This window comes from Meriones unguiculatus, chromosome 1 (genome assembly GCF_030254825.1).
Source record: "Meriones unguiculatus strain TT.TT164.6M chromosome 1, Bangor_MerUng_6.1, whole genome shotgun sequence".
NCBI classification, from domain to species: Eukaryota; Metazoa; Chordata; class Mammalia; order Rodentia; family Muridae; genus Meriones; species Meriones unguiculatus.
In genome coordinates, this window is record NC_083349.1 from 194,120,959 (window position 1) to 194,138,219 (window position 17,261).

Consider the following 17,261-nt stretch of genomic DNA (forward strand, 5'->3'; position numbering starts at 1 on the left):
TGTACTCAAGGCCATTAACAAAGACAGCATTTCTTGACAATTCACAATGCCTTTTGCCCAACGTACACACTCCTCAGCCCACGATAACCTTACAAGGCAGAGGTCCTGTTGCTTCTAGATCTTATCTAGATCTGTGTCAGAGCAATACAGTTTCTGTGCTCTGCATCCTCTAAGTTTAAGCTTTCTTCTTAGAGAGCCCTATACCTGGAAAGGCAGACTTGTTTACTAGTATTTGAAAACAATCTTAGGCACTTCCTCTTCCAGCATCCTCCTCAGAAAAGGCAGAGTGGAGCTCAGGAAGAAGGGATCAACTTGAAGGCACAGAAATGAGAGGAAGGATGTGTATGACAACTATGACAGGATGATAAGGCACTTTAAAATTTACCAGAGTAGGTCTGAAATCAAAACAAACCCACAGCACATTCCCACAGTATATGGAAATGCTTCAGGAGCATCTCCACCTGCTCAATGAGCAATTCACTCTGCTTTACACCTATGGGTGGCAAAGACCTGAGTCCACACAAAAGTACAGCCAGCCAATAGCATGCAAGCAGACCCCTTGGGACATCCTAAGCTGAGGGCCCCATGAACTTACACTCTCAGAATCTTCCAGCATCCTGGTGGTCTCCTGTACTTCAGGGGCACTGGGAACAACCACTGGCATAGGAGGCCGGCTCCTTCCTAAAGTCCCGATGGAGGCTGTTTTCACTGAGTGGATGTGATGGTTCAGAGCTGAAGGGCAAAGGGAAGTTTTAGGTTGTGGCTAAGATTGTACCCTCTAGACCTCAGTAGACTGCCAGCAGACTGAATGCTGTCTCAATGTGAGGGATGCATACATTCCCAGACAGGAATCCTGCTCTGAAAAGTTACTGGAGAAAGATGGAAGGAGGAAGGCAACAGAGCATCCAAGAGACACAGAAAACATCCCACTGTCTTTAGAAAATGTGGTTCTCAAAGTATGGTGGCCCACAGACTCATCACAGAACACCTGAAGTCAAAGCTCATTTACTGTGACAATTAAGGTAGCATTTGACTTTTTGCTGTGTTACTTGTATTGAGGGTATACAGCAACATGGCAAAACTGTTAGAGCCTTAGCAAGAAAGGCAGAGCAATAAACTGTGAACTTATCTAGGGCATGCTCTCATATTTTAAAAAGCCAGCTTATTACCCTTAATGAAGCAGTAAAAATTATTTGTTTTATTAAATCTTAATTCTCAATTACATGCCTTTTAGATGCTGTGTGTAACCAAATGCAAGTGTCTCTGCTGTATGCCACATATGGAACAACTGTTCAAGAAGGGCACTACGATAGACTGAGAGTTGAGGTTCTAGCACGTAACAAAACTTCAAAGATGACTGACAAATGGGTCATTCAGATATTTTCTAGAAATTAAAACAAGTGAGCAAGGAACACAAGGAAAATATGATGGATACTGCCAATGTTAAAATCAAAGTTTTCCATGAAAATTACCATTTTGAAAACTTGTTTCTGTCATCTGACTGGAAAAGCTTCCTATATACAATGAATGTGTGAATATTTGGAGGATTTTATTAGTAAACCAAAAATCTTCCAAATGTCCAATGTGTTTCCAATTACACATCCAAAGCGCAAGCCAGAGCAACGCAACCTCGTAGAACGGGTGTGGAGGCCATGGATGGGTAGAGATTCGCATCAAAAAATCTTAAGAATCTACAACTTGTTGAGATTTCCCATGGTGTCAGAAAAGAATACTTGACTGGGCTTGGTGACATATGGCTGAAATCTCAACTCTGAGACAGGAGTAAGAATTCTTGACCAATCTGAGCAATAGAGAAGTCCCCCCCCCTTTTTGACATTTTTTTTAATTTATTTTTTATTTTTATTAATTGTAGTTTATTCACATTGTATCCCAGCTGTAGCTCCCTCTCCCATCCCCTCCCACTTCTCCTTTGAAGCCCCTCCCCCAGTCCAATGATAGGGGAGGTCCTCCTCCCCTTCTATTTGACCCTAGTTTATCAGGTCTCATCAGGACTGGCTTCTTTGTCTTCCTCTGTGGCCTGGTAAGGCTGCAGCCCCCTTAGGGGGAGGTGATCAAAGAGTCAGCCCATGAGTTCATGTTAGAGATGGTCCCTGTTCCTATTATTGGGGAACCCTCTTAGACAATGAGCTCAGAAGTATCTTTTTTCCAAAAAGGAATGCTCATAAAAGGCACACTACCGTTTGCCAATTATGTGTCTGTGAGGGCAGATTTTTAACAACCAATACAATCTATTACAGTAGACTGAATGCAAGGGCAGATAGGAGAATGTAGCTGTTTTCCATCAAATCAGACACTTATAAGGAATAAGAGAAATGATAACAGTTCATCAAAAAAGTGTTATTTATTTTTAAATGGATTAATTTTAGGAAATGTCTCCTTTTTAATCCTTAATATGACATATAGTGACATACTCCATATGTAGAAACAAAATTGCTTTGGAATTCTTAGATTAGTCCCTCCATTCTTGGTCTTGGTAGTAGTCTTGATCCATGTGTCTTTGGACTAGCACTGATCTCTATAGTTTTTAAGGCATGAAGAGGCTTTGAGACTAAGGAACTAGAGAACCACAGACTTATTCTGAAACAAAGCATACTAAGCAATGGCTGCTGCTGGGCTGTGAAGTAAAACCAACAAGCATGCCCTATCTTGGGAGTCCCGGCCTCCCAGGCCCTTCTTTAGCCTGCAGTGTCTTTAGTGTGAGGTGATTCCAGGGGCCTAGACAGACCAGCTTTGTTGTGCAAACCTATGTCACCAGATTTTAAGGTAAGGGATTCTACATAGAACACACGGTCCACAAGCTCAGTCCCTGCTCACTATTACATTATGCGGTGGCTTGTATGAATGCCCCCAAAGGGTACAACGACACAGTTTCTCTAAGCTGCTAGGAAAATCTTATTAGATATTTGCTTTGTTCTTCCTAAAAAAGGGATGGTGGGCTGAGCAGTGGTGGCATACATCTTTGATCCTAGCACCTGGGAGGCAGAGGCTAGCCTGGTCCACAGAGCAAGTTCCAGGCCAGCCAGGACCACAGAGAGAAACTCTGTCTCAGAAAAGGGGGGTGGGGACGGGAGGAGAGACTTCTATCCCAAACCTGAACCACGCATCCCTCAGTGCATGCCTCAGCCGTGCTCTCCACACTCACCTTGCTGGGACAGTAAAGGTGTGCTTGGCAGTGCAGGGTCATACACAGGAGGTCCCGGGGGCGGGATTGCTGGCACAGCGAAACTCTTCAGTGGGTGGGAAGGGCGGACATGGGCTGTGGGAAGGCTCTGGCCTGAGTCTTCCTCTTGGGAGCTAGCCAAGTAAGAGGAACTAGTAGCGCCTTCAGGATCTTGATGATCAGTGCAGCATGTTTGAGACGAAGAAGCTGGCATGGTATCCGTGCTGGGGGTATTTCGAACGGATTCTAGAACAGGAAAGCCTAAATGTTAGCATTTTCTTACTATCAAAACATGCAGTTTTGCCTACTTCTAGGGGTTCCCTAAGCCTGTCCAATAAGCACTTGAGGAGATTAATGCTGGTCCAAAGACACATGGATCAGGGTCACTGCCAAGCTAAGAATGGAGGGACTAAGAATCCCAAAACAATCTTGTTTCAACCAGCTGTTTCAACTTTTTTTTTTTTTTTTCACTTACTTTAGGTAGTTGTTAAGTTTGTAAATTTAAAGTACTTGTTATGGAGTTCTTATGAAGGTTCCTAAGACTAGCAAACTTCACTCACTGATTGGTAGTCTCAGAAACTGACCTTTCAGAGACAACCATGTCTAGCAATAAAGGCTGGGTAATACACACCAGGAACTGGCTCTGTCAGCAAGGCTTGGTGGTACCTGCAGGTGAAGCCAGTGCTCATGTACTACATGGCCATCATCAATGTGAATGGCTTTGGCCTCATGACAATAAAGTCTCACAATTGCCTAGGGGTCTGCACACAGCTGGAGACTGTCACATGAATGGTGTTTTTATCCAGAGGCATAAAACACGAGGTGTGAGAACAAGAACAGAAAGTACAAAGAGGAAGAGGTATCTTGAAGACAGCACAGTGGGGCAGGAAAAGTACCAGCCGTGGGGCCAGCCGGTCCTATACCCTACTTTAAGAATACCACATGTACTACATGAGTGAATCTGGCAAAGTCCCCGAATCTGAGTGTTACTTTCTTCATCTATAAAACATGGAAACAGACACAAAATCCATTAAATGAGATGTATATAAAGAGCATTTGAACACAGTGCCTGTAAACAGAGGTTCTTTGGGTAGACCACTGAGTTTTATTCTATTTATTTCTCCGAGTAATCTGGGAGGCTAAGCAGGCCACCCATAGACAGGCCCAAGTTTAAATCCCTGCCCTGATTCTCAGGCCCAGGCTCTGAAGCCCTACATATTTCCTGCCTTTTCCACCTGGTGCCACTTGTCTGATTTTCACTCAGTGTCAACAGGATGGACCCCATCTCACCCAGGAAGGAGGCAGGGAGCCCAGCTTGAGCAACAGGCTATGGCAGGCAGCCTGAAGGCTTCTCTAACTTTTGTGAGTTCTCAGCCTTAAGAGCGACATAGAAGCCGCTTGCAGAATTTCACCTGCGTCTCTGCCTTAGTGAAAAAGCAATCAGTCTGTTCCCTGGGGTGGTCAGGGACAGGACAGACCATCTGTTTCAAGACCTCGGGTCCCACGGATAAGGCTGAGTGCACACCTGCTGCCCCACCCCGCCCCGAGTGGGCTACAGCAACCTCGCCAGGTTCACACACTTCCTGCCCTCTCAAGTCCAGGCTGGGTGCCACTTCTAGCTTGCTCACGTCTGCTACAACCGTGGCTGGGAGCTGCTGGTCACTGTCTGTGAACCAGGCCCAGGCAGAAGCTGGCTAGGAAGGGAAATGAGGGGCTGTGAGAGAAGGGGTGTAAGCCCTGACCGTGTCACCAGGCAATAGCTATATGGCAGGCCAGCTCTGTGTTCAAGGGTGTTGTCTTTTACAAAGGATAGGAGGAGAGGGAGAAAGGAACACTCAGTTGCTGCATGTGTCAAAGCCCTAGCTACTGCCACAGACTAAGGTTGCTCTGTGTACTCTGGAGGGTACCAGAACACTGCATTCTCCAAGGAGATGTTCCTCAACATTCTACACTAGGCTCTAACTAAAACACGAGGCTCACACTAAACTTTCTGCTTTGGTACTGGGTCTAATGCCTTACTTTTCAGAGTTGTTTAAAATACACAATGTTCACAATTGTCAAACAGAAAATGCTTTTCCCATGGCAAGCTGTGGTAAATGCTCTCAGAGCAGAGACTACTTGGCCAGGCGCCAGCTCTGCACACCTGAGGTTATGAAAACAGCAGGCTAAGCTCAAACAACATAAGGGCTTGGGGAAATACAGAGCAGGAGAATTTGGATAACGTCTAGCTACTGGCTCTATTTTTCAAATAGATCTCTAATGAGTATGTCACTATTTCTCTGGGCATCAAGGCAAGGATGGCATTAGTATTGTTCCCTCTCCCTTTCCTCCCTTTCTGTCCCAGCAGATAAAGAAGAGAATTCTACCAATACCAGGCCGCTTGGATGAGAGCTCAGCGGGAACTCTGCTAGTCTCTTCTCAACTCCCTATGCTGTTTTCAGCCCAGGACAAAGGAGGAGAGGGGTAGACTAGGAGAACCTGCCATATACTCACAGTTCCTTATGTGAGGATTGTGTGGGCTGGATCTCGTAGCCTTCAAAATGGTAAGTGTGGTGAGACATAAAACTATCTTCCTGAGAACAGGACTGGATTAGAAAGTTGCATTCTAACATTCACTGTTCTAAGAGATTGTATCTGTGAGACAAACTTTGGCTCCCATGCAGCTGGCTGGAATCTATCTATTCCTAAATGTAATTCTGAAACCTAAATTTGGAAGGAGATAGTATGAAGGCCAAATTTAGGCATGGGTTCAAGCAGGTAACAGCACTGACAGTGTGAAGCACTAAGAGCTATTAAACAAACCTTTAGACAGCCCTTGAAGCTTTGACTTTCATTTGGTATTCTAAGCATATTAATGACTGATCAAGACTGATGAAAACTTGAGACCAGCCTACTCTACAAAGCAAGTCCAGGACAGCCAAGGCTCACAGAGAAACTTTGTCTTGTAAAACAAACAAACAAACAAACAAACAAACAAACAACAACAAAATGGAGCTCACTAGAATTTTCTTTTTTTCTCAGAACCTCAACATTTAGTTTTTTTCCAGTAATAACTATTAATAGGCAACTTTCAAATTATGAAAAATCATTGATGGTATATGTAAGACGTTACCTGGATTTATAGCTAAATCTACAAGACTGAAATTAATTTGTAGCCAATGGGCATAAACAGTTTATTCTTTTGGCTCTCTTATCTTCATTCTTCTCTCCTTAAGGCTGTCTGGTGAAGCTATGATTTCCAAATGAGGGCGCATTCATCTGGCAGATCATTTAAGACACACTGAAGACCGTTACTCCACCTTACTGTATTTTAGAGATGTCTCCCAGTCCCTAAGGTGGCCCTGCTGCTTTTTGGATGCTGTCCTTACTTTGGTCCACAGAGCAGTAATTTCACATAATGACTGTCCTACACACATCCCCAACATTAGAGTGACCGAGGCAACTACTGGTTTCTAAAAGCCACTCTGAATATTCTTCCCTTTCAAACTGTAAAATTAAAAAAAAAAAAAAAGGAGGTTGGAAAAGGTGACAAAGTTAGGGTGCGAGGCTTACTGGAAGAAGCTTATTCAATTCAAGTTGTTGCTGCTTTTTACTAAAATGACACCTTGCATGAAATTCTTAAACACAGAGAGAAAAGTGCAGTAGATTTTACAGAAAGAAATTTGAATCCATCATAGAAATGTTATGATAAACAAGTAACACTGAAAAGTTTGAAATAGGGCAAGTCCTTCCCCATCCACTTGCCAACTCTTGGAATGCTTTCAGCATCTGGCCTTGAGCGTCATCTCTCACCTGTGGAATTGGCCCTGTCTGAAAGGGACATGGATGTGCCAATGGGCCATGGGCTGCTTGGGTGGTAGAGATGACTGCGGGCTGGAGAAGCGAGGCTGCTGGAGTGGAAATGATGGTGAGGGTTATCGAGAGAATGGATGGGATGGGCACTAATCACAGCTGTGAACGAACACAAGACAGAGAGATGCTTAACGCGAGTGCACAGACATGCGGAAGCCAGCCCTTCCGCCTCCCGCTCACCCAACCTTTACTCTGGCTTTTTGGTGGCAAGTGGCTGGACAGTCAGCCATCAATTTTATACCTGGCTTAACAAACGAACACACTTCTGAGCATATTCTATCGCTATACATAACAAGAAAGTCTGTGGGATATACTCTGTTAACAGTGGTAATTTTTCAGAGAACAGCAGTCAGGATTAAGGGAGTATTTTTCTTTGATTTATCTGCATTTCTGAATTCTATTATAAATATTAATCACAAGAATATTATAATGCCTATTTGAATGTGTCACAAATCCATAATCAAATATTGCGTCTATTATTTTTTCTATCCTGCTAAAAAGACATTAGTATGTCCCTGCCAAGGGACATTAGACTACTTTGAGATATTTTCAATTAATGGGTATTAATAAGCAAGTAGCTATTTGTTCAGTTTTGATATCTTGAAAGAAATATAAATAAACATTTTTTAGCCCTCACACTCCAATCTAGTAATAAAAGTATGAATTATAGTAGTACAGCATCATTTATTACTGTGTTCTGCCTGGGAGCTCAGCCACACCCATTAGCATTTTATGCTATGAATAGAAATTTCCCAGCTTCTTTTTTCCTGACTAAGGATTCAATTTAAGTAAAGAATACAAAGTTCTAGATAGCTTCCACATGTAACTTCCTATGAAACCTCTTTAATAAGCTTCCTGTTTTAACCTGAGATATAAACATGAAAAAAACAAGACACCTAGAGTCAGGAAATACAATTTTCTTAGTATTCCTTAGAACACTTGAAGAACAATGTCCGTGATCAAGGTAACGACCTGTACACTGCCCTACTAGGCAAACATGCAGGTAGGGTAGATGAGGAACACAGGGATTAACCCCCACAACTCCGGTTTAAAGCAACATTTTCATAAAACTTTCATAATGAAACTAAATTGGCTCTTTGGAACCTACTAAAATATCTTCTTTTGTGTAGAATCTCCACAGATCTTTGTGGGGATATCAACATCACTCTGGGAAGAGAACCCCCAGACCATGAAATAGATGCCTTTCTTCTCCAGATGCTTTCAGGGGTCCAAGCTCTAGCAGGTCCACAGGAATAAATTATAACTAGGAAAGCTGGCCGAGAAGGGTGATCAGTTAGTCTTAGATCAAGATCTCCCTTGGGGCAAGAGAAGCAGTTTTCAAAGTGAGATGCTTCAAAATTAGTATTTTCCAAAATTTAGGCTGGGGTGAAGGAGTAAAATTGAGCTTGACCTATGAAGTACAATTTGAAAGCATTCTAGAGGCATATGATGAAGAAAAAAACAAAAAACAAAAAAACAAAAAACAACAGGAGAAAACAAAATGGATTTTGTTTTCTTTTAAAAGCTATTTCAAGCGGTTACAAATAAATAAATAAATAAATAGATGGATAAATAAATAAATAAGTAGTGAATGTTTTAGTGTAGGATGAAGTTACCTAAATCCGAACTTGACAGGTCTGTGTAGGGTTTGGATCTGACCTCATCCTGATGCCAGCAAGCCCATCTAGCTCTGCCTAGACCTAAGTGTGTGGATGTCAGGTGCACAGCTCCAACTTCATTCCAGGACCCAGAGCTCAAGGAATTCAAACTTGTAAAAAAAAGGGCTGGTATGTAGGTTTCAAAAAGGATTTCTCAAAGCTCTCAATGTATACAGATACCTGGTTTCAGATTCTTGAATGAAAGACTGTATCAACCACCCAACTGTTTGGGCAAAAATTTCATAATACTGTATATTCATAGACATTTCTTTCCCACCAAAACCAAGACCAACCAACCACCCACCCACCCAACCAAAAAAAGAAAGAGAAAATCATTTCAACTGGAATTGTATCTATTTTCCTTGACATATTTAATAAATTTAGAAAGAGTTCAATTTTCTTAGAAATAAGCCAGTTCTGGCAGGAACATCTTAGAACATTCAGATTATCGTCTTCTTAAAAGGTAAAAAAAAAAAGTGTCTTCTTTGAGTATACATTGTGAGGCGCATGTGAGCGAGGATGAGAGAGGCTGGATGAGAGATTTTCCCAACAGAGGGTCCATGGCACAAATTTCGTGCAGAACACCCAAAGCTATTTGATCTCTCGCTTGCTGCAGGTCCGCAGTGAGGCGCCCTCTCAGCTGCAGACCCACGCCAGCAGCTGGTCTAAAAGGCCTTCCTAGCTGCAGACAGAAGCAAGGGAAAGGACACAGCAGTCTGAAAACAATGGCTCTCTCACTGCCTTTCTCCCTATGGAGACAGGGTCTGACGGACTGCCAATCCTACCTTCCCTCCCTCATCTCTTCCCATGCCCCTCTCCAAGTCCACGGATAGGGGAGGTTCTCCTCTCCTTCCCTTGTCAGGTTTGTTTTTTAAGTGTTTTCTCTCTGTGGCATGCCTTCTGTTCTTTTACTACTTTTACATAGACAGTATTTTGTTTTAGTGACGTCTAACCAACACACCTTTTTCTTTCATGGATCGTGCTCTTGGTATTTGTATTGCTGAGGTTGTTTAAAGGAGAAAAGTATACTTCATGAATAAAGGCCAACTGAGGTTCTTAGGCCTGCAATCAAGCATCTCTAGAGCCATACTGCTAGCTGGGAAGTTGACTTTTGAATTTATTTATAACTTAAAAAAAATGTTACTCTCAAAAATATTTAATTTTTATTTTTCTGTATATGGATGTTCTGGTATGTCTGTGCAACATGGATACGGCTGCTGTCTGTGGAGGCCAGAAGCAGTGTCAGGTTCCCCAGAAACTGGAGTTACAGATAGTTGTGAGAAAGCATGATGGTGCTAGGAATTGAACCTGTCTCTTCTGGAAGAGTAGCCAGTATTCTTAAACACTGAGCCATTTCTCTAGCTCAAGATTAACATTTATTATGAAATACAGTAAAGCTTTGGTATTTCTTCTTATAAAGCTCCACAATATTGGCAGTTGGTCCTTTTTCTTGGAATCAAGAGAAGTTAAGACTGCTCAGAGATATTTCCCACCGTGACATGAAGACTGTTAGTACTTCGGGAAAGAGAAGCTTTTACTTACGCTGAGGTGGCTGAGAGTCAAAGGGCATCATCATTTTTGGTCTCATCCCCCTCCTTCCAGCCAGTGTAGACATGCTGTCCTCTGACTCATGCCCTAGATAGAAAGCATGGAGGTTAGCAGCAAGGGGATGCCTTAGGCCTCTGAGCAGCCGCAACAGGAGCAAATTCTACTAGAGGGTTTAGACTTCACAAACAATGCACCAGGGCAAGGCATTTACATGTACAGCATCATGGGAATTCCTGTTGAGATTCAATGAGGAGGACATGATGATTCACCCTGTACTTCAATGAGGTGTGTGCAGAAGGTTTTCAACTCCATGTAATAGCTGAGTTCAATGTAAAGGACATAGTGCAATGCACATGCATGAATTAGGTGGCTCAAATGCTTGACTGACGCCTGATGAGACACTTAAAAAGATCTAGAAGGCTACTCCTAAATGATACACAATCTCTCCCTTTCTATGTTCATCAAATACTGAAAAAAAAAAATCCCAACATACACATTTCTTTAAAACTAATCTCTTACTAAATTATCAAATTCAGGCAACCTTACAAAGGGGAAATGGTACCTCTGTATGAATTCCGCCTCTGATGGATATTGCTATCCATGGAATTGTCAACTGGTGTAATATCTTGAGAGTTTCGAGGGATTGGAGTATCAGTCATGACAGGGTTTGGATCTGGAGACTTGTCAATAGGCTTCAACTCTAGTCTTTCATGATGGATCCATAGGTCTGGAGGCTTCACATCTTTGCAATTGCCCTTGTACTTATGGGAGCCATTCACTGATTTGCAGGCAGCTCGTTTCCTAGGCACAAAATTAAGAGTAGTTTTTAAAATGCACTTCTTTTGAATATATTTGTTAAAACACTGTGATTAAAACTGATTTTCTTCTGCGGGGCATGATACTGGTCTCTAATCCCAATTCCTTGAGACAGGAGCAGGGTGATAACACAGTCAAGAGCTGTCTAGGTTACAGAGTTGGTTCAAGGGTAGCTTATGTGGCTTAGCAAGGTCTACTCACAAAATAAAAGCTGAAAAGGACCTGGAGATTAGCTGAGCAGCACAGTGTTTGTCTAGCATGTGTGAGATCCTAAATGCAATCCCCCATCAAAACAAAGCTACTCCAACCCAAAATAAAACGATATAAACGCTGCCCTTCTGAGAGATGCTTCAAACAAAGGCAGAAATGGAAACAAACAAACAGCAACAACAACAACAAAATCAGAGATAAGAGGTTTATTTCTGGAAATAGTAAATATTTTTGCTTTGTTCATACATTATCTGGATACTGTGCCAGAATAGACTTAAATATTGTCTTCTTTATGTTAGGAGAATGAGACTGCCTTTAAAAAACAAAAGCTCTAAAGCAGATGGTTCCTGTACAAGCTTCTACCAGACAGAGAAAGGACAAGAAGTAAAAATTCAACAATAAGAAGAGGTAAAATGTGACGGGGAAGGAGGCCTTTTCTAGGGAACCCACTAGGACTCTCACATGTGGAGTCAAGAACGCGGTGACAGTCTGCGCTTCTTCCCTCCCTCACTCACTCATCTCCCCATTCAATAACCATGTATTAGCCACCTTGTTCCTGTCAGATCCTGTGCTGTACTGCTGTGCTCTCAGCACTTTTGGTCAAGTGAGGAAAACGACACTGAACTATTTTTAAATGCTCTGAGCTTACCAAAACGCCAACTGTTAATCTTAATAGTTGGAGCTCAGGTGGACAGCAAAAGTGTACAGCAGTGACTTTTATGGTGAGTCATGACGGGGCCGGCATGCGTACTCCAGGGGGTGAAATCAGCTTATGTCAAAGCCCTGAAGTGGAACAGCAGCAGCCGTGTATACTAGAAGGATTCTGCAAAGTCCTGAATGATGAGGGCATGAGCCATGAAGAGAACGATGGGAAACAGTGCTCGGAAGGCAGTCAAGAACCAGATCATAAAGGGCTTTTTAGCAGTACTAAGATTTTGAATTTCCCTCTATAAGAAATGAGAAATAATTTAATGGTTTTAAGCAAGAGAGTAAGAAGGACAATCTGAGTTCAGACTTTATCTCTACCATCTTGTAAAGAATGGATTTGAGAGTTAGAGAACTGGAGGGAGTCCCTCATCAATGCTGGCCTGTGACAGTGGAGTCAAAGAGGCAGATCTCCAAGGCATTATTTATTTAGGAGGTAGAAATACTAGGACTTAGTGAGGGAATGAACACAGACTGGGTGGGGATGAAGAAAAAAAAAAAAAGTAAATGGCCAAGGCTTCTGACTCAGGCTGCTTACTTACACTGGGAAGAGTGGACTAAAAGAAGTTTTATGGGAAGTACTATGAATTGGCTTGGACATGTGAATTAATTACTTTTCTCACTGCTATAACAAACTATCTATGTGAAGCAATTTTAAGAAGGAAGAGTTTATTCTAGCTGACAGTTTGAGAGAATACGTTCCACTGGGACTGGGCTATAAAACCTCAAAGCTAGCTCCCAGGGAACACTTCCTCCAACAAGGATTCCTATCCCAAAGGTTTCATAACCTTCTTAGAAGAAAGAGGCCCAGCTGGAAATAGAAACAGTTTCTGGGAAGCACACAGTAAATGAAACCACAGAAGTGCACCAGATCACATCAAAGAGACTGGAGAAGAGAGGAGGTTCTGACTCAGGTACTGAAGACTGTGTGTAACCTAATGAAATCAACTGTGGAAAAATAGTTGAGACAAAAAGTACATTAGAAAGGACTAAAGCTTGAACATGAACACGCAGTGAGGAAAAAAAGACTCCAAACTAGTATAAATAAGTACAGTGGACCCTCATATTTTCAGATTCAACCAACTTCAGATTGAAAATATGTTGTTTTTAAATTTCACTGAATGTGTTAACTTTTCCTTGTCTTTATCCTTGAAGCAGTACAGTGTAAAAAATCATTTGTATAGCAAGTACTTGGCAGTCGCATGTTATTAATGTGGAGATGCTTTCATAACTAAGATGGCTGTGCTGCCACTAGCTGATGTGAGCTTGCAGGGCCACTACTACATGCATGGTAGCGTTTTAAGTTGAGCATTCCTGACCTGAGAATTACTGGGCACGAACCTATAATCCCAGCAGTTTGGAGGCTGAGGAAAAAGTGCTACAGCTTTGAGGAAAGCTTGCTGCAAAACCTTGCTGCAAAATACCAAACAGTTATTCGGAAAATTTTAGCTAGATGGTGATATGATGAAGTAACTCTCATCTGCTACAATTTGGATGTGGTTTGTCCCCCCAAAATTATGTGCTGGAAACCTGGTCCTCATTAGTGGTAATAAGATGTAATTGAATATTTAAGAGATAGAGCCTAGTGAGAGAGAATTAAGTCAATGGCATCACCTTGGAGATTAAACAGTTCTCACAGAACAGGCTGTGTAATGAGGCCTGGAATTCATTTCCTCCATCTTCTTTTACATATGACTCTTCTCCTTTCTGTTTCTCAGCTCTCCTGTGGCAAGGGACCTTTACCAGCACATCAGAATCATGCTGTTTGGACCCTTCAGCCAACAGAATATTAAAACAAAGAAACCTCTTTACAAAGTGCTCACCCTTGGGTATTTTTATGTACAAACACAAAACACAATAATATATCATCTGAGAGCTTCTATCTTCTTGAAGCAGAATCCTGGGTCATCTGTCAAGCATCAGGGAGCTAAAGAGAATGTGTTGAGAAACAATGATGGCCTAAACTCTAAATTCTCTATTGATGTTGACACTGTAAATTGCTCTAACAGCCACAGCCTGAACAGAAGGTACTTCAAGCATTAGAGAGTAAGAAAAGGAGTAAGAAGGACTCATTTATATTTTTTAGTGGCTAATAGAATACCCAGCAGCAGCTTAGGGGGAGAGGGTGGGAACAGCTTTGTGACCATTTGATGTAACTGTTTTAAACAAAGGGACCCAAATCTGTTGGACTTGCAGATTCAAATACAGAATACAGAACCTATTTTCCTAGTTTCAATCTGAAGACACTTTCATTTTTACTTATTTTGAGTTTTAACTCCTTCTAAAACACTATGGGAGTCTGTTTCTTTTTTCTTTTTGGTATGTTTTCATTTTGCTTTTTAGATACTATTAAAGATATCAAGAATACTAAAATTAGCTGTAAGAGAAAGTTCTTAAAGATACATAAAAGCACCAAACACAGAAACCTGTAGAAATGTTCTAAAAAAGCTGTCTTTCAGGCTCTTAAGAAAAAGTTTTCCATAATAAAAACCAAATGAGAGGCCTATTCAAAGGAAGCCCCCTTCTCTTAGAAAAAGGATGCAATGTAAACAGTAGAAAGTTATTTGAAAGAGGTTTAATATATCACATGACTTATTTGACAAAAAGTCACTCAAACAGAGCAGTTACAAGGTAGCTTATCACCAATCCTATGTACTGTACTGAAAACAAATACATTTGATGGACACAGTGGCACACACCTTTAATCCCAGCACCGGAGCAGAGACAAATTCTGTGTAGTTTGAAGCCAACCTGGTCTATGTAGCAGGTTCTAGGCCAATCAAGACTACATAGTAAAAGCCTATATATGTGTACATACACACACACACACACGCTGTAATATTTATATTAGGCTAATAGTTTTCTCTCACCTTCGATGGCACACAGGCTGTGAAATAGCCTGTGGTAAAGGTCTGCTCTAAGACTCTAGGTGTTTTGCTTGCTGTGTACATATACAGATGTGCTTTCTGACTTTTATGGTAAATAAAAGTGCATGAGCAGAATTTTTTTCTTCATCTCATTAAATGTTTTTTTAATCAACTCAATGTTTTATTTCTCATTTTTTTCATGCATGCATATGTGTTTGTGTGTGTGTGGTTGTGTAGTCATGTGTGCCAGTGTGTATGGAGTCCAAAGATTGACATATGGTGTCTTCCTCTATTACTCTACACCATATTTTTTTTAGTCTAATTTATTTATACTCTACATCCCAGTCGCAGACACCCCACCTCTCCTCCTAGCCCCACTCTCCCTCCTGTATCCCCCCTCGCTTGGTCCTCAGAATAGGGAAGCTTCCCTGGACCCCCCGCCTCCCCAGTTCATCTAGTCAACTGCATGAGGACTGAGTTCATCTTCTTCCCAGGGTAAGGCAGCCTCATCCTGGAAAAGTGATCAAAAAGCAGGCAACAGAGTCCTTGGCAGAGATAGCCCCTGCTCCCCTTCCTAGTGAACCCACATGAAGCCCGAGTTGCCCACTGGCTACTATGTATAGGACCTAGGTCCAGTCCCTGCATGGCCCCTCGTTGGTACTTCAGACTCCTTAGGTTCCTCCTTAGGTAAGTTGGGCTGTTGTAATACTTTTGTAAACACAAAAGTAAGATTCTCATAACCCTGAAGCCTAGAACTTGAGTGATCCTTCCATTGAAAAGACAGTGTTAAAAAAAACCATACCCTACCCTTTGATAAAGGGGGAAAAAGCTACCATAGTTCAGCATATAAGCACATACTTGTATATTTTAGATTTCAGGGCCAGTCAATATGTAAATACATGCGTAAGCAGGCACATCCTTGCCATTGCGCAGTTTGGAAGGACTGATAGATGATGATAAGCTCTCAGTCTGACTGTATCCTAAAATACAGACTCAATTCTTTTCAATAATGCTTAGTTGTTTCAATGTCTTTCAACTTGAAGTGTTTTATTTTTTTACTGTCTCAGAAAGTCATAGTATGATTTAAACATTTCTCAGTAGAGAGTAATATAATTAAATAACCACTAAAACAACAGTAAAAACAATTTTTCAGGACTTCACATGAAAACTACTTTGGTATATTTATGCCTATAAGACATACTTTAGTCTCAGTAACACTGTATTTACTTGATTTTATGTGAGGGAAAGTAAACAGGTATAGTGCTAAACTATGGAGAAAATAAACTCAAAACAAAATATAATTAATTTTGAATGTATATAAACATCAGATTAATTTTAGTCTCTAATTTTCATGAAAAAATATAAGCTAATAATAAATAATTTATTCAGACCAGATCTTTGCTAAAATGTTAAAACATCTGAGGGTAGTGTATTTGAGGGGTAGTACGACTTCTGCTGCTGTCACAAACACTATGACTGAAGGCAATTTGGGGAGAGAAGGGTTTGTTTGGCTTACAGGTTAGAGTCTACCATTACATGCAACAAGTACAGGAATTCAAGAGGAACAGAAGCAGAGGCCATGGAGGTCTTGTTCCCCAGCCTGCTTTCTTACACAACCCAGGATGCCTGAGCAGGGGTAGCACTACCTGCAATGGGCTGAGCATCTCCCAATAACTCATTAAGAAAGTTCCACAGTCTTGTCTACAGACCAATCTGATGTAAACATTTTCTTAGTCAAGATTCCCTTACATTAAAGCAAGAGACAATTCCAATAGTATTTTAAAAAGCTCGGTGAAATCTGGGACTCATAATCTGAGCACTGAAGTGATTGAGCAGGCTCTCTTCCCAGTCCTGACATCTGCAGCACCCGCAGTCTGTCTCATCTGGTCCCACGGCACACCTGGCGCTGTCTTCCTGCACAGCCCTAGCATTTTCAGTATGCCGTGCTCTCTGCTGCAGCCACAGCACTCTCCCCCGCCTGACTCTTTGTTCAGGGATTCTGCCTCTGTTCGTTCGTTCGTTCGTTCTTTCTTTCTTTCTTTCTTTCTTTCTTTCTTTCTTTCTTTCTTTCTTTCTTTCTTTCTTTTCCTTTTTCTTTCCTTTCTTTCTTTCCTTCCTTCCTTCCTTTCTTTTCTTTTTTTTTAAATAATAACACCATATTCTTTGAAACAGGACCTATCACTAACCCCCGAGCTCACAGACTGACAAGGCTGGCCGGCCAATGAGCCTGAGGGATCTATTTGTCTACCCCCTTCTACTCCACATTGCTGGAGTCAGAGATGCACATTGCTGAGTTTGTTTTATAAAGCAGGTACTGACTTGAATTCTGGTCCTCATGTTCGCATTATAAGTACTTTACTCACTGAAACATATTCCCGGCCCTTAGTTTTTAAACCATTTTTGTTGTTATCGCTGTTAAGAGAC

General features: G+C 41.6%; 1 protein-coding gene across 11 annotated transcripts in view; it reads right to left on the bottom strand.

Annotated features, from left to right (window-relative positions):
- Positions 1-17,261, bottom strand: part of Neo1 (neogenin 1) — a 179,217-nt gene that overhangs the window by 2,676 nt on the left and 159,280 nt on the right. For 7 of the 11 annotated variants that reach the window (XM_060375121.1, XM_060375114.1, XM_060375095.1 and 4 more), the window contains 5 exons: positions 10,802-11,040; positions 10,234-10,326; positions 6,974-7,132; positions 3,164-3,427; positions 596-732 (listed from right to left, as the gene is read on the bottom strand). In XM_060375121.1, coding sequence (XP_060231104.1) covers positions 596-732; positions 3,164-3,427; positions 6,974-7,132; positions 10,234-10,326; positions 10,802-11,040 — 892 coding nt within the window. The remainder of the gene's footprint in view (positions 1-595; positions 733-3,163; positions 3,428-6,973; positions 7,133-10,233; positions 10,327-10,801; positions 11,041-17,261) is intronic. The other 4 variants (XM_060375132.1, XM_060375138.1, XM_060375128.1 and 1 more) reach the window with 1 other exon arrangement.